The sequence below is a fragment of the Chenopodium album genome, chromosome 19 (genome assembly GCF_948465745.1).
Source record: "Chenopodium album chromosome 19, dcCheAlbu1.1, whole genome shotgun sequence".
NCBI lineage: Eukaryota > Viridiplantae > Streptophyta > Magnoliopsida > Caryophyllales > Amaranthaceae > Chenopodium > Chenopodium album.
In genome coordinates, this window is record NC_137852.1 from 20,549,443 (window position 1) to 20,577,334 (window position 27,892).

Genomic DNA, 27,892 nt, shown 5'->3' on the forward strand with positions numbered 1-27,892 from the left:
GATTATGAACTGTGTCTCTTCGGTTAAATACTCTTTTATCATCAATGGAACAGTATGTGGTGATGTGACTCCTTCTAGGGGTCTAAGACAGGGGGATCCCCTGTCCCCGTATCTCTTTATTCTTGTTGCAGATGCCCTGTCTTTGATGTTGAGGATAAAGTGATAAATGGAGAGTTACATGGAGCTAGAGCTAGCCGCAGGGGCCCGGTAATATCTCATCTTCTTTTTGCAGACGACAGTCTACTTTTTGCTAGAGCTAACCGACAGGAATGCCAAAAATAGTTGAAATTCTCAACCAATATGAAGCAGCATCCGGTCAGAAAATTAATTATGAAAAGTCGGAGGTGTCTTTTAGCAAAGGTGTTAGACAAGAGCAAAGAGAAGAATTGATGAATGTTTTGAGTATGCGGCAAGTGGATAGGCATGAGAAGTACCTTGGCATTCCAACTGTTCCAGGAAGATCAAAAAGGGTGGTGTTCGAAGCCTTGCTCGACAGAATTTGGAAAAAGCTACAAGGATGGAAAGAAAAACTCCTCTCTAGAGCTGGTAAAGAGGTACTCCTAAAAGCTGTAATACAAGCCATCCCAACTTATTTGATGGGAGTATATAAATTCCCATGCTCGGTGATTGAGAAGATCCATAGTGCCATGGCATGGTTTTTTTGGGGTAGCTCGGATACTCGTCGAAAGACACATTGGAGAAGTTGGAGTGCGCTTTGCACCCCCAAGTGCTTAGGAGGTATGGGCTTTAGAGATCTACGTGTGTTTAATGATGCACTTTTGGGTCGACAAGCGTGGAGATTGGTTCATAATGAGAGTTCGCTCCTAGGCGAAGTACTATCCGAATTGCTCTTTTCTCGAAGCCTCACTTGGGTATGCGGGGAGTTACTCGTGGCAAAGTGTGTGGAGTGCAAAATCACTGGTGAAAGAGGGAGTGATTTGGCGAATAGGGATTGGAACTCAAGTGAACATATGGCAGGACCCGTGGGTGGCGGATGAGAGTGGTAGGTTTGTTACTACTGCAGAATGTAGTGAAGTTTCTCATGTGTGTGACCTGATAAAGTTTGAGTGTATGGACTGGAACGTTGAGTTGATTTCTCGGATTTTTAATTCGAGAGACCAAAAGTGCATTTTAGCACTTCCATTGAGCTGGAGAGAACCTAAGGATGCTTTGACATGGGCTTTCTCCAAGGATGGATTATACTCGACCAAGAATGCATACATGTTGGGTAAAGGCTGCAATTTTGATGATTTTCATCAAGTGTGGGTTTTTATTTGGAGCCTTGAAGTATCACCTAAGGTGCGCCACTTTCTACGGAGGTTTTGTACGGGTACTTTACCCACAAAGGCTCTACTTTTGGCGCGGCACATGATTGATGAAGCTTGCTGCCCGTGGTGTGGAGAGGTGGAAACTGGTTATCATGCTATTTTTGGGTGTATGCGTGTTGAGGAGCTTTGGGAAGACTGTGGCTGCTCTCCCCTTCGTGCTAATAATGCAGGAGATCCTTGTGAGCTTGTGCTCGGTTGGAAGAGTGCAAATGTGAAGCTACAACAAAGGGCTGCTTACCTGGCTTGGTGTGTGTGGGGTGACAGGAATAAAAAGGTGTTTGAAGGAACATGGACACCAAATGGAGTGCTAGTGGCTCGAGCTTGCAGACTTGCTGAGGAGTTTGGAAATTACAGTAAGAAAATTTACACTTCAGCCTTGCCGAAAGAGAAGAGGAGCAGTAAGCACTGGAAGCCCCCCTGCTGGTGCAGTCAAAGTTAACGCTGATGCATCTCTCGCCACTGAGGGATGGGTGGGAATGGGTGCGGTCGCAAGGGACAGTGAGGGGAAGGTTCTTTTCGCAGCAACTAGAAGAGTCCGTGCTTGTTGGCCGCCAGAGATAGCTGAAGCAAAGGCCGTGTGTATGGCAGTAAGGCTTGCTAAAGCTCATGGGTTCAATGATATAATAGTGGAGACCGTTTGCCAGGTGCTTGTGAATCGCCTAACAAAAGCTGATGTTTTTCTCTCTGATTTAGATAATGTGTTAGAAGATGTTCTCTCTTTAAGTTCTAGCTTTATTTCGATTTAGATAATCATGTTAGAAGAGATGGCAATTTCGCTGCTCATCATTTAGCCAAGCTTTTGCCTAGCGGTGTAGAACAAGTATGGGTGAATCTTTGTCCCCCGGAGATTTCACCTTATGTACTCTCGGACATTTTGTCCTTTAATTAATTTATACACCGTTATGTTCTTTCAAAAAAAAAAAAGTATTGTGCATTAAAGGGAAGTGTTGCAAGTATAAAAAATATAAGAATTATTATTTTTTTTTTGATAAAAAGAAGTTTATACTTAGTAATTGTTGAAAAATAGCACAAATTATAATATTAATTTAATCTATCTTTACTAAGTATTTAAACATTGTGAATGATGAATTGGTGACTGAGGATGTGTGTCATAGGATTTGAAACATGGATGCTCTACCAAAGCTCTGCCATTTTATGTGGAAGGTGTGTAATTAAAGGTCAGCTTGCTGTGAAAGAAAGACGCCAAAAAATTGAGAATTAAGATTGGAATCGATTACTAGACGAAATTGGACTTGGTATCCCAGTTCCAGTTTTGAAGCCGCCTGTTCCAGACCGGTTTGTAATTTACTACCCGGAATTAAACTCAATGTTCCAATTCTAATTATGAAACCCACCAATTCTAGTTATGAACCCGCCGATTCTCAACCGAGTCTGGTTCCAACTTCATTAACCTAGAAGTTTTGCTCACCTTGTACATCATCTTTTAAGCTAGAATCTCCTCTTAGGCCCTATTCTTTTCACCTTAAAAAATAATATTAAGCAAAAATAATTTCAGTTCAGTAAAAATAAGTTCAGTTCAGATAAATTGATTTCACTTTTCCTCAAAAAAAAAAAAATTATTTTACTTCAGTAAATATAATTTCAGTTCAGTAAAAATAAGGTTAGTTCAGTAAAATTCAGTTTTCATAAAGAAGAATTATAATAAAAAATCAGTAAAAATAATTTCAGTTCAGCAAAAATAGTTTCAGTTCAGTAAAATTAATTTCAGTTCAGTAAAATAATTTAAGTTCAGTAAAAATAATTTCAGTTCAACAAAATTAAAGTTAAAAGAACAGGGCCTTTACCATCGTAGAAACCCACACAGAGAAAGACAAAAGTACCCCTCTAAACCTCACATAATCACACTCTCTTTCCCACTGACAAGAAATCCCCTTGGCCCCTCCCCCAAAGCGCCTGCCAGCTAATACGTGCTCACACACCGAAATTTAAGAATTTCTACATCTCATTCATTCATTCAACCTTCCTTAAACACAATAACATTATAATTTTTTATAATAAAAAAAAAAAAACCATAAACACTTGTTCTTTCTTCCTCAAATGCAGACTGATTTACCATACTTCAAATTCCTTTGATCGCAGAAATTCCGCCATTAAAGGACCTTCAATTTCAATGTCGAGTCGCTACAATAGCCCATCTCGTAGCCCTGGAAGAGCCACTACGACGACGACGACGGCGGCGGCTTCGGCGTCGGCGAGGTTGCAGCTTGGTGCTGTTTCAAGGCTGAGATCTTCGTCGATTAAGAAACCTCCTGAACCTCTTCGTCGTGCTGTTGCTGATTCTCTCTCTTCCTCGTCTTCTTCGTCTTCGTTTTCTTCAATTTCTGCTCTTTCGTCTCATCATCCTGCTAGTAGTCCTTCAATTCATGCATCCGAAGCTTCGCGAACTCTTCGGGTTTGTTTTCGTGGTTTTTTCTAGGGTTTGTTTTGTCTGCATTTTGATTCTGAATTGCTTGTTTTGAATTCTGCTTTTTAGGTTAATTGTTGTTTTTGTTGAAGTTTTTCTGTTGTGGTGGATGTATTTTGTTGATTTGTTATGTGGTAAATTGGATTGTTTGATTATATTTGTTGACAATTTTGGTTTGGAAGTTGAAATTGAGTGATTTGGGAGGAGTTCTTGTGTGCTTAATTGAAATTGTGGCAATTGGGGATTGATTTGATATGAATTTGAGTGCTTTGAGCTTCTTTAATTTGCACGAGCCGAGTTTTCGTAGTTAGTCAGGGTGATTGTGAAGTAGGGGAATGTAATGTGGGACTCTAGTATTGAGACGTGAAGACTAATCAATAATTCTTTAGTTTTACTCACAAAGTGGCAAAACCTTCAATTTATTCGAGCACGCTTTGTGCCTAGGTTCATGGAACGTGTTTATCTTAGTGCTACTCGAGCTTTTTCAGAGGGTACTATGCTTTCGCAGGAGCTGTTAGAGAAGGACTTTTATATTGGTTTTTTAAATTTCTCCGTAGTCTACTACTGTGCTTGTAATGTGCATCTTGTTTTAGATCGATAATGAAATTGAATGGTCAGTTTATATCTTCTTTGTTGATTAATATGATTACCTTTTAGGAAACTTTTTTGTTAAATGGAACCAAAGGAACCAGTATATTTATATGTTTCTCCAACCATGTTTTATCATGGCTTTAAGCATGCAGAATGGTATGATAATGTTGCTTTTAAAGAAAGATGAGCAAATTTGTTAAATAAATTGATGGTTTGAGTATGAGCAGTAAGCATGAGTTTTGCCATTGGAAGAATTACCTTGCAAAGAAGTTATAATTTTATAGGTGGTCATCAAAGATTGTAATCAATTCCTAGACAGTAGGTTTTATTGGGGGCCAAAGATATAGTTTTTGAGGCTGTATAATTTTAAGGAATCAAGAAAAAAACAAAGTGAACACCTTTATATATCTTTGTTGCTGTTTTATGGTATATTTTTGTGATATTCTTTTCACTTTCAAATGATTTTTGACAAAACACTTTCAATTGTTCAAAACCCCCAAACCCATGAATTTTAGTTCCCCACCCCATTCTAGAGGATTGAGTATTTGAGTTGCCCCTTATTAGGGAATTAGGGAACAAAGATGTCTAAATTATACCAAAAAAAAATCACCCTCTTTCATTCCTTCCTCAAACAAATTCATTCCCAGAGGCCTCCACACCACTTCCATGACCAGCTTTTGCACTACACCCCCCTTAACAGTTGTATCAGTCTGGAAAAAAGCAAGAATTAAACTTTTCTGATTAATGATATCTCAGAAAACTCTATTCTTGATGAACTTATTTTCCTTATGCATCAAGAAATTGTATTATTAACATTCTGCCATATCTTCATTTCTTCCTGGTCCTAAGTCCACATATCCTTTGATGTATTTGTCACCAGTTGTTGCTTAAGCTCTTGAAGAAAGAGTAGTAGTCAGAGAGAATCTGCCAAGGGAGTACCTGTTTTTCAAGGTTGTTTTAATCAGGTTATGAGCTTAGCAATATCTGGTGTGCCTCACAACCAAAGAACTTTTTACTTCTACTAGTACCCGTTCTTTCCTTTTATTTAAGTAGGGTTGCATTATAAGGGAAGGGGAAAAAGATGGTGTGTGTAGTGAATTGCAATGAACCTGTGTAATTATTTTTTTCACTCTGCCCTAATATTTCAATTATTCTTCTAGGGAAAATAAATGGTGTTTGTAGTTTCTAGGATACGAAAGCCGGACATTTTATTTGGACTCTAGCATTGGCCAGGAATAATACTAATAGGCCCCTTTTATTTCACTGGATCTTTGTCTGCATTGTGGAACTAGTGGTGGATTCTACCTGCATTTTCTTCATTGTCATGTAGTGTGCGATCTTTGGGGGAAGGTTTTGCTCCTTTGATTTTTGGAATGCAGGTGCGTCTGGTGAGGTTTAGAAGAGCTAGGAAGAAAGCAGCTTAGCAGCTATGCTTTGCTGATGATTTATGTTGTGGGAATGTGAAATTTGTCCTCATTGTAGACTATATCTGTTATGATTTTTAGGAGCTACTCATATTCATAGATTAAAAAAAAGGGGTGATGGTGTTATAGTTACTATTGTTGGAGGATGGGAGGATAGCTTGTTCTCTATCTTTTTACTCCTGGTCAATTGTTGAGATTTATCTTCTTCTATGTGATTTGATATTTTGTTCTTACAGGACTATTATATTAGTGGTGAATTGCGGCTTCAGTCAAAGCTCATTTATATATCTTTTTTTGTGGCTTTTACATATGCGTTATATCTATGCTTACATATTAAATAATCTTGTTTATGAGATGAAATATGTTAAATGATCAAATAACTGATGTTCATTCAGTCAAAGCTCATATTTATATCTTTATTTGTGGCTTTTACATATGCGTTATACCTATGCTTACATATTAAATGATCTTTTTTATGAGATGAAATATGTTAAATGATCAAATAACTGATGTTCATGGTGAATATCAGGATTATTTGGCCGCTCCATCGACGACTGACCTTGCCTATTGTATTATATTAGAACATACTCTTGCCGAGAGAGATCGCAGGTAGCTACTTTTGCTCACCATCTCATTATATCCAAAACAACATGCGTGTATTGATTATAAGTACACATTTGTATTTATAGAATATGAACATAATATCAGACAAATTTTTTACATTGACTAATTGATGTAGTAGAATGTTACATCATCATTTAGATAAAATAAATCAAAATAAAGTTTTAATCCCTAAAGATTAATATTTTTTACAATGCCTAATTCATTAATAACCTCAATGTCTTTGTTAGGTTGTGTCAATATATGTTTACATAGGTGTAGGCTAAGTCAATTGTTACATGGCTAAATGTTAGTTATTTTATTGCATTAGAAAGACAAATACTTTAAAAAAACTGTTAAACTTATAAATTATTATACTACCTCCGTTTATTATTATGTGCAACTTTTGCTATTTTTGTCCGCTTGCTATTATGTGCAACTAAGAAATTTCTTTCCTCTTTTAGTAAAAAAAACCTAGTCAAATGTCAATTCTACCCTCATTTAAAAAATTAAAACACAACTTACTACCTATAATCAGATTTAATTAATCACTAATTCTCACCCAATTTTCACCCCAACCAACCCAATCTAATTCATCAACTCTTCATCTTCAATTCAAGAAACCCATCTTCATCTTCATCTTCCCCCATATTTTCTCTCTCCTCTTTCAATCTCATTAACCCTTCAATTTTTATAGATCTTCTTTCTCTCTCTTCAACTTCAAGAATTTTGTAGGATTTCTGGGATTTTAGGGTGGTTTTTGTCAGATTTCGTTGGGTTTTCACAGTGGAACTTCATCGGCATTTCATGAGCATGGTGGTTTCGTGGGGTTGGCAGCGGTGATGGTGAAGTGGGGATTCATCTTCATGGGTTTTCCTGGATTTTGTGGGTTTTGTTTTTCGTGGGGTGGGATTTCGTCGAGGTGGTGCTGGTGGGTTTCGTACTTTCGTGGGGTTGGTAGTGGTGGTGGTTTCGTGGTGGTTGGTAGTGGTGGTGGTTTTGTGGGGTTGGTAGTGGTGGTGGTTTCGTAGGGGTAGTACCGTAGTAGAATCGGTGGTGAAGCCGTTGGTGAAGGCGGCGGCGGTGTTGGTGAAGGCGGAGGTGGTGTTGGGTTGTCTTGGTGGTGACAGTGGGTGGTTGATTAAATATCCCTACATTCTCTCTCCAACTTAATTACATACCCCTAAAATACATTAATCACTATTATCAAATTTTGCATTGGTTTCTGTGTCAAGCCCCAAAGTTGCACTTAATAATAAACGGAGGTAGTATATATAATCAGTGCATTCTCTGCAAGAATATGTCTTAGCTTATTTTTGGCTCTATTGATCAATATGTCAGAAAAAGCAGTATGTAAGGGCTATAAGTTTATGAGTTGTTACACCCTGTGATATGTAATTGTCTTCGTTCAGACATCAGGCATCTATGGTTTGATGAGAACAGTGACAGGTTTAGCCACTGATTCTTATTTTATATCTGCAGCCCTGCTGTTGTTGCGAGGTGTGTGGCTCTCTTAAAACGTCATCTCTTAAGGTTTGTTTATCTTCTCTTGTTTGTTTTATATGATAATATACTCATGTGTGTTTCTACCCAATATATGATAGAATTGCAGCTACAGGTGTCCAAAACCGACCCTACCCGACCTGATTTAAAATCAAATTCAGATTTGACTTGTATGGGCACATTAAGTTAGCATGACTCAAATTTAAAATAAACCTGACCCAACCTCACCGAACCCGACCTACACACCCGAATTGACAACCTCTAATTGCAGCACTACTAAGACATCTTTTACAATTATAATTTATTAAGGTTTCCAAAATATGTATTCCTAGTCCTTTTCACCTTTAAATCTTATGTTACCAGCAAATTTAGGTCAAATATAGGAAAAAAAAAGTTGGATAAAAGTTAACAAAATAATTTACGACTGAAACTGTAGGCAAGCTTAGATTAACTTAAGTTAGGGCCAATAGGTTCATATTAACTTAGAAGTTCAGATAGTGGCAAATTTAGTTTGAAGTCCAGGTAAGGAGTTTTTAGGCAAAAAGAAGGAAGTGTTGGTTAGAATATCTCATGGTTGAAGAATAAGAAGAGAGCTGTCCACTTCTCCGTTCCTATACTTTAAGCTTTTTTTTGCACACTTAATTCCACTATGGAGTTAATTTTGGGCTCTGAATTACACAAGTTGTTGTTCGTTGCTGACATCTTCGATGTGATTATTGTATCCTGGAGCTTTTTAGTTGCCTTAAGCATTTACATCTCCATGTTTTTGAGCCAAAATTTCCTTGTTCCCGTGAATTGTGTCTCTTGCTTTTGTGGATCTATTACCCTAAGAGTGATGATTTTTTGCTTCTAGCTCTCCACTTGAATGTACTCTGCTTCTTGCTTGCCTTTTGAATGTGGGTGACACCCTCTTTTTGTCCAAAACTCTTTTGGTCCTTCACATGGTAAAAGATCTATCAAGCATATATAGAATACCATGTTGGAGACTTTCAATGTTGGTATGCCAATTTGAGAGATCTAGTTCACATATCCCAGATGTCTGGAATGCTAACAAACCTCAAGCAATACGTGTTGCCAAATTGTAGGTCGATCAGGAGGGGGGGGGTGGTTTGTCAGTGTGTCACAGCAATTTAGGTAAGCCTTTGGCATTCATGAAATTGAATGTCAGCCAAAACATACCTTTAGTGCTTAAGGACTTAGATTACTGACAAGTCTGCCATTATATAAAAATAGTTTAATAATTGCAACAAAGGCTATAAACTATTTACCTGGTTGATTGTTCCAGAGCTAGGTACTGTTGTCATCCACCCTTTCTTTTTTCTTTTGTTTGTCTTAGGGATTGGATGAGTGTTGTTCCTTGATACAGCTTTTGACTTAAAACCTTGTGTTCCTTTTTTCCCGTCTTATGGTCAGATATAAGCCTAGTGAAGAGACGTTGCTGCAGATTGACAAATTTTGTGTACAGATAATTGCTGAATGTGATATTGGTTTGAGTCGGAAATTGTTGCCATGGTCACACTCGTTGAACCAGCAATCTAGTGCTGCAAAGGCTCCGGTCAATGGTGCGCCTGTGCCTGTTTCTAGCTTTGCTTCTGCATCACTTATGAAGTCACTAAATTATGTTCGTTCCTTGGTGGCACAACATATTCCAAGACGGTCATTTCAACCAGCAGCTTTTGCTGGAGCCCCTTCAGCACCAAGGCAGACTCTTCCTTCGCTGTCATCTTTATTGAGTAGATCTTTCAATTCTCAGTTAAGTCCTGCAAGTGATGGAGAATCATCAGGAAGGATAGATACTACTTTATCTGTTCCTAGCCAAAGAAAGATTGAAAGTTCTGATGGAGTTGAAGATCTAGAATATATTACTGCTGATGTTCTAAAATGGCGCTGGAATAGTGATCAAGACTCTGCTGCTAAGTTAATTGTTGGGTAATTAATTATGTTGCATATATCTAGTCATAGCTGGTATTATTGCATGTTGTAGGTCTCTAATTAAGAGTTTGAGATCATTATAGGGTATTTTTATAACTGTAGACCTAATCATAAATTTATTTTGTTGCAGTGATAAATATTTTAATGCCCAAGACTTGACGAGATCTAATTTGCTTGACGTGGGCGCAGCTGCCCTACTTGTTTCCGACTTGGATTCAAAAAAAGGCCAACCATGGAGACACTTTGGTACTGCTGACATGCCTTATCTTGATCAACTGTTGCAGCCCTCCTCAATGTCTTCAGTCACTAACAGTGCCTCTGCTCGTCATCACTTGAGAATTATAACAGCATCTAAACGGACCAAATCTGGGTCTCAGCAGATATGGCAAGTTATTTTTGAAAGTGCTCCCCCCCCCCCCCCCCCCTTCCCCCGTTAATCTGGTTTTTTGTGTCTATCTTTCTTATGTCTATTCTCTTAATCTTTTATACAGAATTTAAGGCATTTATGATCTGCGTTATACACACTTCTTCCTTTATTTTACCAAGTTAGAATTAGTGTTGTGGCCACCCTTTTTTGTCTCTTAATCAGGAAGGAAGATATATATGGTGTGGTCTCATTGTTTTACTTACAGAAGCACATAACCCATGGATTTGAAAGCTTTAAGAGAGATCTAAGGATATTCCCCAAGAGTTGTTTGGTTTAAACTTGGATGTGTGAGAAAGAACCTTGGTAGTATTGAGAGAGAAAGAGCCTGCTATAAGTGTAATCATCACCTAAATGTTTAACCTCTTTCTGTTTTTGGTGAGTTGAACTTCATGAAGGAAGAAGAAACTAGAGGAGTGAGAATAAGTGACATATGATTCTAGTTGGCTAAATCACCCATTGGAAAAAAAAGAGGCTCTTGTTGCTGAAATTGAATTAAAAAATTTATGGAATTTATTTAAATTGGAAAAAAAAAGAGGCTTTACATGGATGACTTGTTTGAATAGGCTTAGCATAAGTAATAAACTACAATTACACGCATTTGTTTATGTCCTTGTTAAATTGGTGACTTCAGGTTGTTTTGTTTTTGCATTGTGAGTTATGAGCTTTCCTTTAGGAATGGTTGTATTGTTTGCGGAGAAACATAGTTGACGAGTGTCCTGCCTTAATTTATCAGTGCCTTTTGTGGTTAAGCTTTGCAATGTAGGGAATGTTGTTTTTTGCATGTTGCTTGGACATTTTTTGTTACTATAAGCTTGAACATAATTGAATTGCTAGGAATCTTGTCAAACATGGTGGACAGTCGAAAGCTACCAAGTGCTGAAATGACCTAAATTAACATGCCACTTTCAGAGGGTGGAAACACCACATGAACCTTAAGATTAACACTTAAATCACATTATCTTTATTTCCTAATATATTTGTGGCTAGAAAAATTATTTCAATTTTCGTAAGATATAGTTGGTAGTGTAAGAGTTAAGGTGACTCTTATATATGGAGATGACAGATGAGTGAAGTACCATAAAAAAATTGAAGTTTCTAAAGGTTTCATATTTCAATAGTGAACTGTACTTAGATTGTGGTCAGGACGTCAGGTAATGAAGATTGTTTTATTGAAAAAAATGACAATACTGTTACGTATTTACCTTTATTTAGCTCAAACTTATGAGAAGATGGACAAGGAATAGTAATGGTCCGTATCAAGAATTGAGATTTCGTAATGAAAAAGATTGTAATGGTTAATCAAACATTTTATTACATAGCAACCTACATATGTCCAAAATCCTATGAGAGGTGGATGAGGTACTTTATACCTTTTGTTAGACTATGGTGACTGCTTTTGCTGCCTTTTATCAAGATTGGAGTAGAATGTGTTGTAGATTGGTTGAAGGTGGTGGTGGTGTTTTTATTTTTTATTTTTAATCTTATTTTATTTGGGGGGAGTTGGTAATGGTCCTCAAGGGGGTATGAAACTAGTTGCTGTGGTTTTAAGATGAATGCATTTAAATTTTACTATTTTTTGGTTGAATAAAGTTTTTTTTTTTTTTTTTTTTTTTTTTTTTTTTTTTTTTTTTTTTTCTGGTCTATACTAATGTTGCTAGAGTCATATTATTTGTAATTGGTATGACGTAAACTGGGAAATTTATGAGCACAGAAGTCTAGGATAAATTTTCTATCTATCTAATTCAAACACTAAATATGGATCTTTGAATAACTAATGATCTGCTTAAGTAATGCTGGTGGTTTAAAACAACACAAATACCTTGAAAAGTATATACATTGTGCAGGTATTTGAAGTATTAATTTTGGTATCTCATGTTGAATCTCATAGCTGGTTCTCTTCTTTTTAATCAGGGAGGATTGTTCAGTGAGCACATTTCGGCCACGGGCACGACCATTGTTTCAATATCGTCATTACAGGTAGGACATAAGTGCTGAAAATCTCAATTCTGCTGTAATTACTTCCATTTCATCTTTGCTTAGTGCTATCAGAAATCTTACAGTTGCCCTTCACTCGTGGAATGATTTTTCCTGTTTAGTTGCTTCGTTTCTCCTTACCATACAGAGATGCATCTGAGTCTTATTTGGCTCTATAATGACTGTAATTCGTTGTTTTCTCTGTTCTTTATTCTCTAGCGTAGAAGCAAATTGTCTCTTCCTATTTTAATGATGGTGGTTCTCATTTGGTGCATTGCTATCATTTCCTGGTCATTAATCATTATTTAGTGTTTATAATCTCTATGCTTTCTTGATCACATGAACAGATGCATGTGGTTGTATTGTGCTGCATTTATTTTGAATTGTTGAGGATGATGAAACTGATGGTCTGTATTGTTACATTGGGGATACTTTGGGTATGCTATCAACAACTACTTCTTTTACAGATCCTGCTGTGCTATGCCTTAGCTCTTTCCGGAAGACTTCTTGGGAAACATTGTTGGGGAAAAAATGAAAAGAAGTTTTTCCATCTTTTTTGGTTGACACGTATTCCCTTAAGGGAAGTTATGTTTATAGTTGTCACGGTTCTTGTTTGAGTAAGTTTTGTATTGTTACATGACAATTATACCCTCCTCCTTTCTCTCTTCCACATAATAAACCTCTTCTCTTTCCTCTCTCCTCCATACCCCCTGTCTCTCCTCTATATCCACTCTTTCTCTATGTTTCTTTTATCAATTCATTACTCTGTATGTTTTTTTACTCTCCATAATCATCAAACAATAACAATGAATATAGTTTACTCCGTTAAAAGCATCATCCCCTTCATTAACCACAAATTCATGAAAAAAAACTTCTCACTTCTAAATTTTCATCTCGATTTCCGCACTCATTTTATGAAGCCACCGGGCTTGAAGTTTAATAATAAATCCAAAAAGCAGTTCCGAAAAAAAAATCAAAGGAGTTGCTTGAATAATAGTGCCTGCCATTGTTGAGTCTCGAGCTTCTTTATAATCTTCTTTTCTCTCTCATCTAGAAGTTTACAGGTTAATTTTATTGATTTAAATTTTTTTTAATTATTTTTTTTTTATCTATCGTGTATGTGGATTTAGTGCATTGGGTCTTCTTATAAGAGGAGAGAGATTAAGAAACAAATAATCATATAAAGACAGGACCAATTTTGGTCCAGGAGGATATTTGAAGAGTATAGTAGGTTGGGTAATGTGTGGGAGTAAAGTAGGAGGCATTTTAATATTTTCTTATATCCTTTGCTTCCTTGTCATTCCATATACATGCCAAAATGAAATGCATCCAATGTTCCTTAGCTCTTTCTTGTTCTCAATACTCTATGTTAATCCTGTTTATTTATTTATATTATCCATTGTGATCTGTTGTGTGTGTGTTGGGGGGGGGGGGGGGGTTTGAAGAAATAAGAAATACTTATGAAACATACGTACAAAACAAACAAGATAGAATGATAAATTCACCCCCTTTTTTATTTTTTAAAAAAAATATAATAAATAAATAAATAAATTTATCACCTATATAAGTGCAAAAGCTATCATTGTCATGCTTTGATTGTAGATTATCATCATTGCTCTCTCCTGAGTTGCTTGCTAATGTGGTATAACTATTGGGTTCTGACTTCAGACTTTAGTATCAGCTTGGAATCTTTTATGCTAATTGCTATTTACTCTTTTAGAAATTACATATTGTCCATATCTGAATGACAAATATGTTGCTGAAACTGTTTACAACAGGGTCTTTCTTGTTGTAGTCCATCCTAACCAGACTTTAGTAGATAAAACTGTCATATAACATGTTCCAATAATGAACTGTCACTCTGGAATTATGTTTCTACTCTGGTCTTTTTGAGTGACTGTGAGGCTGTGAGATTGTTAAGTGTTGTTATCTGCTGATAATATATAGCATGCTTTACACATTAATTAATGGTACTTGAATATTAATAGGTAAAAGCCGTAATTCTAGAGGAACTTCCATGCTTATTTAGAGTTTTCACTGAATGTTTGTAATTTTTGCATGATTCAGTGAACAGCAGCCTCTAAAACTGAATCCTACCGAAGTGGGTGAGGTCATAACAGCTGTTTGCTCAGAGACCTCCATGCCAAATGCAAATCTAATGACAATTTCAACAGGATTGAGTAACCATCGCACAAAGCCATCCATTGATGTGGCTGTCAGTGTCCTTATTAAACTTGTTATTGACATGTAAGTTCTCTCACTCTTTTTCTTTTGGACAGTGCCTATGTTACTATTATTGGTGTTGGTCTTTGGTTTAACGAGATTTTCATTCTAGATTTTAGTGTTTCCTATGCATATACAAAATACATATTAGTAATGCTTATTTAATTTATCACTCAGAGTGATCATCATCAAATATATTCTAGATTGAAAGAAAATTATTCTTGGTTTTCATTTTTAATTTTGCTTTTAAATTTCATCATTTTTTTTCCCACATAAAAAGGGAGACCCTGTTTTTATATTCTTGTACAGTTTATAATTTTTTTTTTCCTTGTGTAAATTATTATTTCACATTATCATGAATTATAGGGTATTATTACTAATAGGTTACTATCCACTGCTCTCAATTGTCATATAAAATATGAGTAGAATAGACCATCAACATTTGTCAGATTTTTATAAGATTCACGGCTTGTGATTATTGTATTCCTAGTAACCACCTATAATGTTTGTGAGTTATATGTGATTGTTTGCTGCTTCTAACACATTTTGTTGGACTAAAAATATTTCTTTGCTTTTTTGTTTGCAGGTATATTTTGGATCCTGGATCTGCTGCTCCTCTCACTTTATCTATGCTTGAGGTACCCTACTGACTAGATACACCTTTCCTATAGTATTCTTGTAAATTGGTGTTTGTGCCTCTTAACCCTAGGAACTTGTTTTCAGGATATGGTTTGCTCTCCCAGACTGTCTTCTAGGACTCGTGCTTTTGACTTGATATTAAATCTTGCTGTTCATGCTCACCTATTGGAGCCTGTTGTGCTGGATGATGTTACAACTATTGACGAAGAATATCCTCAAGACTTATCCTTGGACAGCGAGGCTCAAGTGGGGAGTCAGAGAAAGAGAACAGATTCTAACAAAAACACCGGGGATTCCTCAGCAATTGATGATTTTGAATCCTGGATATTAAACATCCTCTATGAGATTCTTTTGCTTCTAGTTCAGGTATGTTCTGTCGTGCTTGGCTATTTTTCGTTTTCCTTTTATTTTATTACAATACTTGAATAGCTACTAAATCACCAAATGACTCCTAGCTTGAAAATGGAAAGTGTCCAGCGGGCACGCTTCATCAGAGCTTATTGGAAGCTGAATCTAATGATTCTAGTGGAGGAGATGGATTCAGGGATGTATTCTCTTTTGTGTATTTTTGAGTTTTATCTAATGAGTTTCCTAGGTGGTGGTTGTACTTCTCTTGGGTTGAGGCATGGTGATTTTCGTTCACCTTATTTGTTTCTTTGGTAGTTGATGTCTTGAGTGGGATGCATCCTAGGGGAGTAGAGTTTGGTTATTTTTTCATATTGGTAGACAAGAGATGCTTGCTTTTCTTTAGGCCTTAGGGTTTGTATTAATCTCAGTCAAATTTACTTCTAATCTACCTATACACTTCCTTTTCCTTTTTAATGTTCTGGGTATTGCTAAAAGACTAAAAAGGCTTATGAGAGGATTTTATGTGTTCTTCTGGGGTAGGTGAATGAGGAGGGGTGATCATGTGAAATGGCAGTTTGATTGTAGATCTAAGTAAGAGGTTAGCATGGGTTTAGGTAATTTGGTGTCGAAAAATATCGTTTTTGTGGAAAGTGGTTGCATTGCTTTCTGCTGGACTGGGAAGTAAGTGAAATGGAACAAATAAGGAATTCAATGGAACGGATGGAATCAATATCAGCTTTTCTGGTTCCGTTCACTAGTGGAATGGATGGAATCACTATCAGCTTTTCTGGTTCCCTTCACTAGTCCTAGGCAGTTAGTTCACCGGTTTCTTTCTCTTTTTTATTTTTTCCCTTGGCTTTGTAAGGTGGTAATGGAGAGAGGAGTGCTTTTTGGAAGAATTCTTGAGCAGGGGTATAGCTCCTTTCACAATTCCTTGGCAGTTAGTTCACAAGATTCTTCTCTCTCTCTCTCTCTCTCTCTCTCTTTTTTTTTTTTTTTTTTTTTTTTTTTTTCTCTCTTGGCTAATTGTAAGGTGGTAATGGAGAGAGCAGTGCTTTTTGGAAGAATTCTTGGGCAGGTGTACAGCACTTCATGCATTTAGTATCATTTTCTCCTTTCTATGTTCAATCATCTGCTCATTTTTTACTCCTATTTCCTTCTTTAAGGCGAGGAATGGTAAAAGTTTCTCTTGGAGTTTTCATTTTTGGAGTGACACTTTTGATAGGAAGTTGGGGGGCCGTAAAAAGTTGCTGTGTATTATTCTCCTTTTGTAATTCCCAGGAGTATTCTGTTGGATCTTCTTCTTTGAGGAAAGGTTGATACACGTCTTATGGGTGATAATTATATCCGACAAATTTGCTTCTAAACCGGCTCCATTAAATCCTTTGGGCTTTCCATTTAGGCCTTGTTGTTCAATTACATTTTCCTTCATTGGACTAGTCAACCCCTTTGTTAGTTAAGTGTCAATGCCAAAATAAGTCAAGAAATTTAATTTTGGGTGTAACAAATGCCTCCCTGATTTGTGTGGTCGATGACGTTTGAAACCAGACAAAACATGACTTAGCAAAATTATAGAAGTTTTGAGTCTGTTTAAATGCTAACATTAAGAAATATAGAAATATTAGAAAACATTGAACATAACTTCATGTAATATATAATTAAACATGTACAAAAGAAAGAGCATTTCAAAACATAAGAGTCTTGAATCGTGAATGCTCTTGAATAAGGTCTAAATATATACAGAAATATATATATGGAGAGGCCTCCTAATAACCAGAATCATCTTAGATTTTAGTCACCTCCTGTTGTAGATTAGGATTTTTCTTCAATAGGATTTAAATCTTCAGCCATTGAAAGTATTTTTCTTGTGATTTGGGAGAAAATGAGTTAAGTTTTTGAAAGATGGAGAGAGAAACTGTATGATCAGAGTTTAAAGAGAGAAAGTAACTTCTATTGAATAGAGTTTGGTGAGGGAATTACTGCTCTATTTTTTGTACATATTTTAATATATATTATATGAAGTGATGTTGAATGCTTTCTAGATTTCTTAATGTTAGCGTTTAAACACTCAATACTTCTATAATTTTGCTAAGTTAAGTCATGATTTGTCTAGTTTCAAATGCCATCAACCACTCAAATTAGGGGGGCATTTGTTACACCCAAAATTAAGATTCTTGATTTTTTTTTATTTTGACTTTGGCACTTGGCTAAGGGTTTACTCATAAAATGATATAGTCTAACGATGGAGAATGTGACTTAACAACAAGGCCCAAATGGAAAGCCCTGAGGATGGAATGGAGCCATTTTAGAAGCAAATAGAACATTTCGAAATTTATGAGGACTGGCGCTAAGAGACATAACCGTATGGCGTTTATTGGAGTTTGGGGGATAAACCACACTATGTTTGTCTATATTAGTATTAACAAAAGCATTTCATTTTCTTTAAGCTTTCTTAGTTTCCCTTGGTTTAGTTGCCAAGTGATAGTTTAAAACCTTAGTCTGTAATGAAGATCAGACATTCCTTCCAATTGTATGAACATGGAGGTAATCTTTTCTTCGACTTGTACAATTGTAGCCTTGACTTTATCTCTCAATTTATGGAAGCATTTGTATATTTTGTCATATGTTCACCTATTCGCTTCTTTAGCAATCTAACTTGTTTAACTTACTCGAGACTGTTTTGTTGTGTTATTATAGCGAGGTTATCAATCTTTTGAAACCAATAACAATTGGGGCAACCCCTTAATTGAACAAAATTGGGTATTTGACTTGTTGGTAAAGAACACTATTTACCTCAAGATTTTTGGCGACTCCTTTTGTTAGAACACCTATTAAAAATGCATTATTGTCATCTTTTTCCTCTTTCTACTTCCACTTGAAAGGCTAAGGCTAAGCTGTTGAAAGCGTTTGTTTGGGTTACTTGATTAGATTGGATTGGACTTTGGACATAGGACATTTTCTAGACCATTTACACCCCTATCACTAGTTTGTATGCTTGGTTACCACTTCAGTATGCTAAGTTAACCCAAGTTTACCCATCTTTGTCTTAGCCCGAGGGTTCTCATAATATGATGAAAAAGCTATATTTTGCTTGGATATACCTTTGTAGCTATCTTCTGTTCTCTAAAGACACTTGATAAATACGTGCTAGTAATGCAAGCAGCTGAAGTATAGCTGTCATATAGCTTGTAGTTAATTAGATAAAGAAATAATGATGTATCCTGCTAGTTTTAGTTTGTTAAACTACCACATTGAATTTCTGGTTTATAACATCTGTGATCGTATGTTTTTTAAATTTGCAGATAGAAGAGAAACAAGAATCTGTCTGGGCGTCTGCTTTAAGTTGTTTGCTTTATTTTGTTTGTGATGGAGGCAAAATCCGAAGGATTCGACTGAAAGGCCTTGATATAAGGGTGAGTCCTTTGCTTTTGTAAATAGGATCTGTTTTTAGCTGCATGCTTTTTGGAAATTATTAGCTGCATGCTCTTTGGAAATTATTAGCTGAAAGAAACGATCTGATGGCAGCTTTCCTCTTTTATCCTCCCTCCCCCCCCCCCCCCCCCCCTTTGTGTGTGTGTGTGTGTGTGGGGTATTTTTGTTTATGTTTAAGAAATATTGATGTTCGTAGATTTAGTTGTTTAATCTGTATGGCGAGCATTTATTTTGACTAGCACACATGCTGATACAGAATTATGACCATATATATCCCTAATTAACTATAAGTGGAAAATTTAAAAAGTTGATATTTTGAATTATGCAGTGAAACTAATGAAACAACATTTTGCTTGATATCATTTGCTTCTCATTAATTAATATTATTAATGCAGAGGTGGTACGAAACTAAAATTGCAATTAGTTTTGTACTATTACTTGATGAAAGTTGCTTCTCAATTAGTAAAAATATGCTGTCAAAGCTATTATAATACTTGATAACATTTGCTTCTCTGTAATTAGTAAAAATATATGCAGTTGAAGTTAGTATAGTAATAGTACAAAAGTAAAACATTTGACACGGAGGATATATATACTTTCAAATACTACCTACCTATATCATCGAAAATCGATAGAATGGGTTGAATTACCCTATGCTCTTCTCAATAATTTAATCTGTTGACTGATATCTCTTGTTTTTATCCATTTTCAGGTTGTAAAGGCATTGTTAGAAGTTAGTAGAATGAGCTCATGGGCAGAAGTTGTCCATTCGAAGCTCATATCAATATTAGCAAGGATGTTCTATGATCTTCCTGATGAACAGGGTACAATTACTACAAGTACCCCCAAATTTCTTGCAGAGCAAGTTGATATGATTGGAGGGATTGATTTTATCTTCCTGGAGGTATGCTGTCATTTGTACAGGATCTTAACCCCCCATGTGTGCTTGTCTCAGCCCCTCTATACCCCTTTTTTTTCTAAATAAGGAAAGGATCTGATCAAATGGTTTGTTAATTGTAGAGGTGCTTGAAATTCTATTGTTGATAGACCATTATAATCGGTTCAATATTTTGCCAAAAATTTTATCTCTCTTTTGATGATTCAGACACTTGGACTGCAGATTAAACATCCTTTTAACTAATATTTATTTTTTATATTTTATATTCCTTCCAATTCTACATTTACAGGTATTCCTATTAAATGCTAGGGATAGATAAGATGTGATGTGTAGGTTCGTACTGTATTTAGATGGAATAGACAAATTGTTAATTTTTTTTTTGACATTATCCTTTGAGTGTAATTGGGGCATTGCATCATAGCCATTGGTAGGATATTTGGGATAAAAAAATTGATAGCCAATTAGACTTTTAATTAAAATTAATTTCTCATTCCAAATTTAACTGATATAAGCAAAAGAATATAGTTCACTGTCAGTTTAACATATTCTGTCAAGGATGTTCATGCACGCTTTAATATTTCGATATTCTGTATCTTTGAGTTCCAAGTGCACTTTTCCCTTCTAATTTTGTCTTGTCACTTTTCAATGCAGTATTCACTTGCTAGAACAAGGGAGGAGAAGAGAAATCTTTATTCATTGCTTTTTGATTATGTTTTGCATCACATTAATGTAGCAAATATTGCTACTGGTGGCCCTGAGTATTTAATTGATGAGATTCAACCCCTTGCAACTTTGCTGTCTCTTGCCAATGCTCCTGAAGCTTTCCATATTTCTGTTAATCTAGGAGTTGATAGGATTGGAGAACTCTTGAGAAGATCAGTGTCTTCTGCATTGTCCAGATACTCAGACAGTGAACAATTGAACACCGTAATATATTCTTCATTTTGCTTCCCTCTTTATTTCATCTTGTATGATTTATTATATGCAAATGTTCATATGAATTAAAGTATTTGTTCTGTGATATTATCTAAATATTAATTGGGACTTATTAGCCATGCGTTTTCTTGAAAAAATCTGGAGCTGTTATCGTTGCTGGTTTGTTAATGGTTTTGGCCTTATAGGCTGTTTGTTCAAATGTTACAAATCTAAGCTTCAAGATGTTTGCATTTTAATCTATTTTGGTATTGCCTTCTTATATCCAGATCCTCGAGAAGGTTATGAGTGAGTTCGATTCAATTATAAGCTCATTTACTCACCTACAGAAAGAGTTCTCCGATATGAGACAGCACACAAAATCATATAAACTTTTGAAAAGCATTGACGATGGAGTAATAGGAAGGAATGTTAGCAACGCCGCTAAATTATCGTGGGCTACATTGCACTCTCTTCTTCATTCTGATAGAATAGCTTGCCGTCAGAATGGATATATTTGGTTAGGTGATCTGCTTGTTTCTGAAATTAGTGAGGGGAGTGATGGAAATTTGTTTTTGAGCATCAGCAGCTTGCAGCAGCAAATTGCCTTAGTTGACCTGAAAGATTCTTCTGCTCTCTCCGATATTCCAATGTCTATCTGGCTTATGTGTGGCTTGCTGAAGTCAAAGGACAGCACAATCAGAGCAGGATTCCTGTTTGTTTTGGAAGTACTTCTCATGCGATGCAAGTGTCTTTTGGATGAGAATGAGCTTGAGGATTCAACCAGAAACGGTGGCGATAGTCTTCCAGATCATTGCCTTCAAAAGGCAAATTCAGTGATAGACATCATGAGTAGTTGCTTGTCTTTAGTGGCTCAGATAAATGAGACTGATCACTTCAACATTTTGAAGGTATACGTCTCAATCCTGCTATTACTTTTATACTCAATCCTGGCTGCAATGATATGTCAGTTATAAATTTGTGAATAATTACCCATAAACCTATTTACCCGACCATGGTGTTCTTGATACAATAACACTGTGTATACGATAGGCTTCTAGTGTTTTATATGAGTAGTAGAGATTTTAGATGAAAACAACAATTGCATATCTCCTCTTTTTTTTTTTTTTTTTTTTTTTTTTGGGTGTTTTCAAAGAATCGCGTACATGGGACAGTAAACTATTTGCTCTCTTTTGTGCAAAGAGATGTTTTTTTGCCACCATTATAGTTGTCATTGATTCTTATTATTATTTCTTACATGGTCTTGTTTGAAAAGAAAATAAAATAATGCTCTGATTATAAAATACTTTGCAAATTCTGGTGATGCCAATTTTAGTAGTCCATCTTGGGGGTGAAAGAATAATATTACTATATCTTGTGTCAAGGAAAACTATCTTGGTTAGACTCAGAAACATGATTTATTACTATTTCTTGTGTCAAGTAATACTATCTTGGGGGGTAAAGAATAACATTGCTATATATTAATATATGTGCAAACCACTATTTATTGTGGCATTTTTCAACTTTGAAGTGGGTTAGATCAATTGAGGTATGGTAATGCATCGATGTAGGCCATAGGAAATGAAGTTTAATTTGGAACTAATAGGTTTAAGTTGGGGACTCAGCATTTGAAGATTTAAACTCCACCCATATATGCACATTGGCCCTTAACATGCTTAGAAAGGATCAGTGGTAGATAATAATTCTGGTGATTTTATAGTTCAACAATTATCCTGTGGTCAATATTAGAATAAAGCCTTTTTCTCTTCTGGGTTGGGAGAAGCAGTGTATTAAAGTAGGGATATTTTTGGGAGCTTCTCCAGTCAAGAGCCGCCTGGCTCTCATACATGGAAAGGAAAAAATTAAGTAGAGATTTCCATTCAATACCAAAATCTCTCTCATTCTATCTGCTAGAGTCAAAGTGAAAGATCCCAGGCTCTGAGTTCATCATTCCCATTTGATTTCAGTATATATCATGATTGGTCTCGGGATTAGTCATGCTAATTGATGTGAAACGCCGTCCCTGATAATGACCTATGGCTATCAATGTCCTATACAAAATAAAGAAACCCAGGTGCTAGTGTTTTACTTTGATCAAGAGCTTGGCTCAACTTATAATGAAATACCTCAAGGTCCACTGGTTTCTCTTTTTGTATTCCTCTAAGTGCAACGACCAGCTGGACAATGTGCGTTTCGCCATGGTCAATCTTTCCTCTTTGGATTGAAGGTTAGATTTCCAATTTCGAGTCTTTTATGGATCTTCTCAGTAATTGGGTCTCAAAATTAATTTCTCTGGGAAGGATCCCCCAAATATAAAAACCTGCATAGAAGATGGAACTGCTGAAGAATCTGCATTTCAAGCCCATGGAACCAAAAAAAAAAACCACAAAAGTTACATTTCCAAGCCAATTAGAGCTTTTGTTTTCCATGAACCTTTATTACTCGTTGAATTAATTTGAGATCCTTCACCATAAACCCAAGAAAGCTTCCGAACTTCAAAATTTAGCATTATATATTGAGTGTTGCTGCACTGAGATTTTTGAGCCCACAGCTATACATATTTGAAAATGATGTGCCTGTATTTAGGTTGAAGGAACCTTTTGAATTCATGGGATTGATGCGTTCTTTGTTATTTAACCGGTATTTACAATAGTTATTTCTTGTGTGTAGCTGTATTCTATGTTTGTGCAGTTTAAGCTACTATTAATATGGCATGAATGGGAAACGATGTTGAAGATGTTTCTGTAAAATGAAGTATGATTATTTGCTATCTCTGTGCAGATGTGTGACATTCTATTCTCCCAGCTCTGCCTGAAAGTCCCTCCAGCATCTACAGATGCAGGTCATCTTGGTGGAGGTTCTAATACCATGGATAAGAACAATAAGGCCAATTTAGGCGAATGCGTTCCCTTGCAAGAGACTATTCATCGTAGAGGACTTGAGGATGTTGATAACTCCTGTAGATCATTAGTTTGTGAGACATCATCGATGGCCGCTTTGCTTCTTCAAGGAAGTGTTGTTGTTCCACTGCAGTTGGTTGCACGTGTTCCAGCTGTTTTATTTTATTGGCCCTTGATTCAACTTGCTGGTGCTGCGACAGATAACGTTGCTCTTGGAGTTTCTGTTGGCAGCAAGGGAAGAGGAAACCTCCCGGGCGCAACGTCAGATATTCGTGCTGCCCTTCTTTTACTTCTAATTGCAAAATGCACAGCAGATTCTGATGCTTTTCAAGAAGTTGATGGTGAAGATTTTTTCAGGTAAAATCTTGTCTGTAAGAGATTTATAATGTCCATGAGCAAGTCAAAGAAATGAGCACTTTCTCTTTTGCAGACAACTTTTGGATGATACGGATTCGAGGGTGGCTTATTACTCTTCTGCCTTCCTTTTGAAGGCAAGAAATTTTATTTTGCGTCTAATTGTTCTGTTATATGTGTGGCTTTAGTCTCTTCTAAATAGCTATGATTAATATTTACAAATAGTTCTGTATATGTAATTGCAGAGGATGATGACGGCAGATTTTGAAAATTACCAACGTAGACTTCAGCAACTTGTTTTTAGGGCTCAGCAGGTATAGTCTAACTACTTCCTCCATCTTTTTTAATCGCAAGGTTTGAGATTTTGCACTATTCACACAAGCTCCTTTAGCCACCTTTTGTGATCTATATGTTAGAAAGCCATAGTCATGTGGGATCTTGTTAGATTTGCTTTGATTTATACTTTCACAATATTAATTTTTTTTTTATAATTTTTACTAATGTATAATAAAAGATATTAATGTTATAATATGTGCATTGGCAATGACTGTTGTATTACCAAGGATAAAGAAATTAAGTACGCATGGTTGCATGCATGATGTGACTATATGCAACTATGTTTTATCTCCTGTGTTGGTATTATGCTGGATCTATCACCTAGCTTGACTGCTTGACTCTCCTCATCTTTTCTTTGTAACTTTATTCTACAGAGCAACAATGAAAAACTGTTGGAGAACCCATATCTTCAGATGCGTGGGATACTTCAGTTGTCAAATGATTTTGGAAGTGGATTGTAATGAAAGAGATTTTGAGATGTTGTTTGTCTCTCAATGCTCTTGGTCTTCTTTTCTGTAGTTGAATGAAGCAGAGAATGTGGCTGAGATGTGGGGTTAGGAGCAAAATTGTATCTTGGTTTTGACCATTTGCTGTTTAGGGTGGGATACCCTACTTTGGCTCCCACATTTCGGGTGAGAGGTATCAACGAAGATGACATAAGGCCTGATTACTCTTCAGTAGCTAAAAGAAATGAAGTTCAACATTGGGGTGAAGTTCAGGATTAAGGATGCAATTATGAATTGAAATTGTGAGCAGGCTGTAAAATTTTATCAGAGTAGCTCACATCAGTTTATGTTCCTCATTCCTTTGGTTGCTTCACTCACATAAGACTTCGTCTGCACAGGTATTTTTTTTCTTCCTATGTAGTTTTTTCAGTTTGATAATTGTTAGTCGTTTCAGGTAGATATGATATTTCCACAGTTTACCCTGCAAAAATGCTCTTTTCTTTAACTATTTAATTTTAATTTATATATATATATATATATATATATATATATACTACCTCCATTACAGGTTATGTGCAACGATTTGACATAAAGCAGAGAGGGAAAATGTCTAATCGTTGCACATAACCTGTAACGGAGGTAGTATATATATTTGTTTTATCATTTTTGGTTTTAACACCTGAATTGTTTCTCCAATCAGGTAATCCTTGAATCAAGAGTAGTTGATTTAGAAATTACTAGGATTCCTATTGGAGCATATAGATTTTGTTTGTTCTCTTCTTACAACTTGTCTAGCCAGCGAGCAAATGGACCTGATTGGTCCTCGTAAGGCTTCCCCTTCCTTGAACCAAGAGGCTTGGACTATTAGTTCGCTTAGAAAACAAGGCTCAGGACAGGGGCCTTACCGTCTCTTAGATCAGACTTTGCTTTTCCAGGCTCCAGGCTAGAGAAAGGCTATTGTATATCCGCTGCTAGGAAAAGGACTTAAAGGCTGACATTAGGTCGTGACTTTATGAGAAGACTTGAACTACATTCATACATACTTTTAATTATAGGTAAAGCCACTATCACATTGGATTACGATAACAAACACATGTTCCACCCCCTTTTTTACTCATTCTAGGTCAACCCAAATAGAACATGATACTTGGTTGGAATATAAAGGGCTTTTGTTTATGAGTTAGCTAAATATTTGATATTTGACTATTGGCTCTTACACGATTTTTTGGACATTCAACAAATGAGAATGATGGATTTTTGTTAGATCGTCTATGTTTTGGTTAATTTACACTTTATTGTGGCCTTGTGCGCATGTGGATTCTTCTTGTAATTTTATTTCTAGTGAGATCTTTTTTCCGTAGACAAAACTTGTAGATTGTCATTTTTGGGAAATGATCTTGACCCTCACCCATACCTTGAAACACCACATCTCTCTCTTGGTGGTTGGCAATCTGAAGAGGTCAACCAGACATTTTGTTTATTAATATGTTTCTGTTCATGAATAGTTTGAGTCAACTGTTCCCGTAGATTGAATATGTTGATTGTTGTGTTTTAGATCTTATATCTGTGAACCTACAGAATCTTGCTTGTAAAAATCTGTACTTGGTGTTTTCAACATTGTTTCTAATTATTCTCTGGTTTCCCAGATCTGGATACGATGATTGGTTCATATCTGGAGAGTGATTGCCTGAGTAAATACCCTCTGTTAATTGTACACTGGAAGAAGAGTATCTTGGAAAAAGAGACCCACCCTTATATATTTCCAGAATTCCATACGGCGATTTTTATTAGCCTGGTGAAGCCTCCCTGGCTTACAATTTTAATAAAAGTTTAGTGGAACTCGGTGACAGCTTGTAACAATGACTTCTTGTAGCATAATGATCAACTTTGAAGCTAGAGATAGATGGGAAGGGTGCACATCTCCGCTTTTAAGGGGCTGCTTCCACCAGATAAAAGGCGTCAATATGATACGCCTGACACCTATTTTCCTTAACACCCATGTAATTTATTCATTTGATTTGCGCTGTAAATTTGTAGTTTTGCCTTTCTTCCTGATGCAGTTTTGTAATAGGCAATCCAGTTATTTTTATTTTTTCTGATATGTATCATATCCAATTTTGACTTACATTGGGAAATGATTCACCAAGTATGTTGTAATTTTTGACATCTTGTATAGTGAAATGTTTCAAGGCAAAGCTTGATATCAGGTTATGAAAACACATCGCCTTTCTGCTTTTTGCTGTTCCAGCAAGTACATTGCACAAACTAATGTCAATTCATGTACAAGGCATATTTCAGCAAAGCCATTTTCATTTGCGGCAGCCAGAAGAACGGTCTAATAGTCAATTAGTCATGCATATATGTTATCTGTTCTTAGAAGACGAGCATTCTTCAACATTGACCCAAGCCAAATTCTGAATTTCTCTGTTTATGTAAACTCTTTTTAACATTTTTTTTATATGCCAAAATTGACTATCTTTTTTGCGTATTAGTGATATTACTCCCTTTATCCCCTTTTTTTAGCACCATTTGACCCAAAAAACGCTTACAACAAGTGTAGTTGGTGCTGCAGAAATGAAGAAGTGTTTGGCGATGTAGATGAGATCAATGGTGTAACGGTGGCTGCAAGTTTCGTCAAATTATGTGATGACTACTGCACTTACAATGTTAGAGTTGGTGGGGGTGGTCCTGCTCCTATCAATTTCTCAAAAGCTAGCTGGAATCTGCCTCCACGCCATTTTGTCAAGGTGAATGTCGATGCCTATGTGCCTAGAGTGGGAGGGGTCTGCTTGGGAGTGTCTGTTCGGGATGATGGAGGCAAGTTGCTGCTTATTGCTGCGAAGAGAACCTTTCAACGGTGGCCAACAGAAACTGCAGAGGCCGCTGCTGCTCACTACGGTGTTCAGATGGCGTATAGGCTTGGCTACGAGAACGTTGTGCTTGAGGGGGATGCTTTGAATGTGATTCGTGCCATTAGAGACAAGCTTGAGGGTGCGGCTCCAATCTTCCATTTCTATGAGGATATTAGTAGAATGTGTAATGCTTTCGTTAATTTCAGTTGTGTGCATGTTAGACGGGCGGGAAATACGGTTGCTCATCTAGTGGCTAGGTGGGATATGGGCGATAGTAGTGAACTTATTTGTACGGACTCTATCCCCCAAAGTTTTCACTCTTTGGCGGACCTCGATCTAATAAATTAA

The 27,892-nt window shown here is 36.3% G+C and overlaps 2 protein-coding genes across 2 annotated transcripts; both read left to right on the forward strand.

The window, feature by feature from the left end:
• The first annotated feature begins 269 nt into the window (after positions 1–269).
• Positions 270–27,191, forward strand: LOC145594165 (uncharacterized). Its single transcript, XM_081650501.1, has 21 exons — positions 270–872; positions 979–1,602; positions 1,703–2,028; positions 3,429–3,741; positions 6,298–6,377; positions 7,851–7,901; positions 9,285–9,800; positions 9,934–10,192; positions 12,146–12,207; positions 14,272–14,451; positions 15,014–15,065; positions 15,151–15,432; positions 18,717–18,827; positions 19,559–19,750; positions 20,396–20,671; positions 20,947–21,567; positions 23,438–23,913; positions 23,987–24,047; positions 24,156–24,224; positions 24,621–25,090; positions 26,339–27,191. Exons 1-20 carry the CDS (start codon positions 270–272, stop codon positions 24,705–24,707), a joined length of 5,241 nt encoding a protein of 1,746 aa, XP_081506627.1. The 3' UTR covers positions 24,708–25,090; positions 26,339–27,191.
• LOC145594166 (uncharacterized) lies at positions 25,499–27,892 on the forward strand. The gene is made up of 2 exons (XM_081650502.1): positions 25,499–25,634; positions 27,216–27,892. Exons 1-2 carry the CDS (start codon positions 25,499–25,501, stop codon positions 27,890–27,892), a joined length of 813 nt encoding a protein of 270 aa, XP_081506628.1.

Excerpts from the sequence above, each read along its gene's own strand:
- LOC145594166 (XM_081650502.1), top strand. The coding sequence starts at position 25,499 with ATGGACCTGATTGGTCCTCGTAAGGCTTCCCCTTCCTTGAACCAAGAG. Across the intron at positions 25,635-27,215 it reads TTTGCTTTTCCAGGCTCCAG|CACCATTTGACCCAAAAAAC; the intron begins GCTAGAGAAAGG and ends CCCTTTTTTTAG.
- LOC145594165 (XM_081650501.1), top strand. The coding sequence starts at position 270 with ATGCCAAAAATAGTTGAAATTCTCAACCAATATGAAGCAGCATCCGGT. Across the intron at positions 1,603-1,702 it reads GGGGTGACAGGAATAAAAAG|CCTTGCCGAAAGAGAAGAGG; the intron begins GTGTTTGAAGGA and ends TTTACACTTCAG. Across the intron at positions 10,193-12,145 it reads GGTCTCAGCAGATATGGCAA|GATTGTTCAGTGAGCACATT; the intron begins GTTATTTTTGAA and ends TTAATCAGGGAG.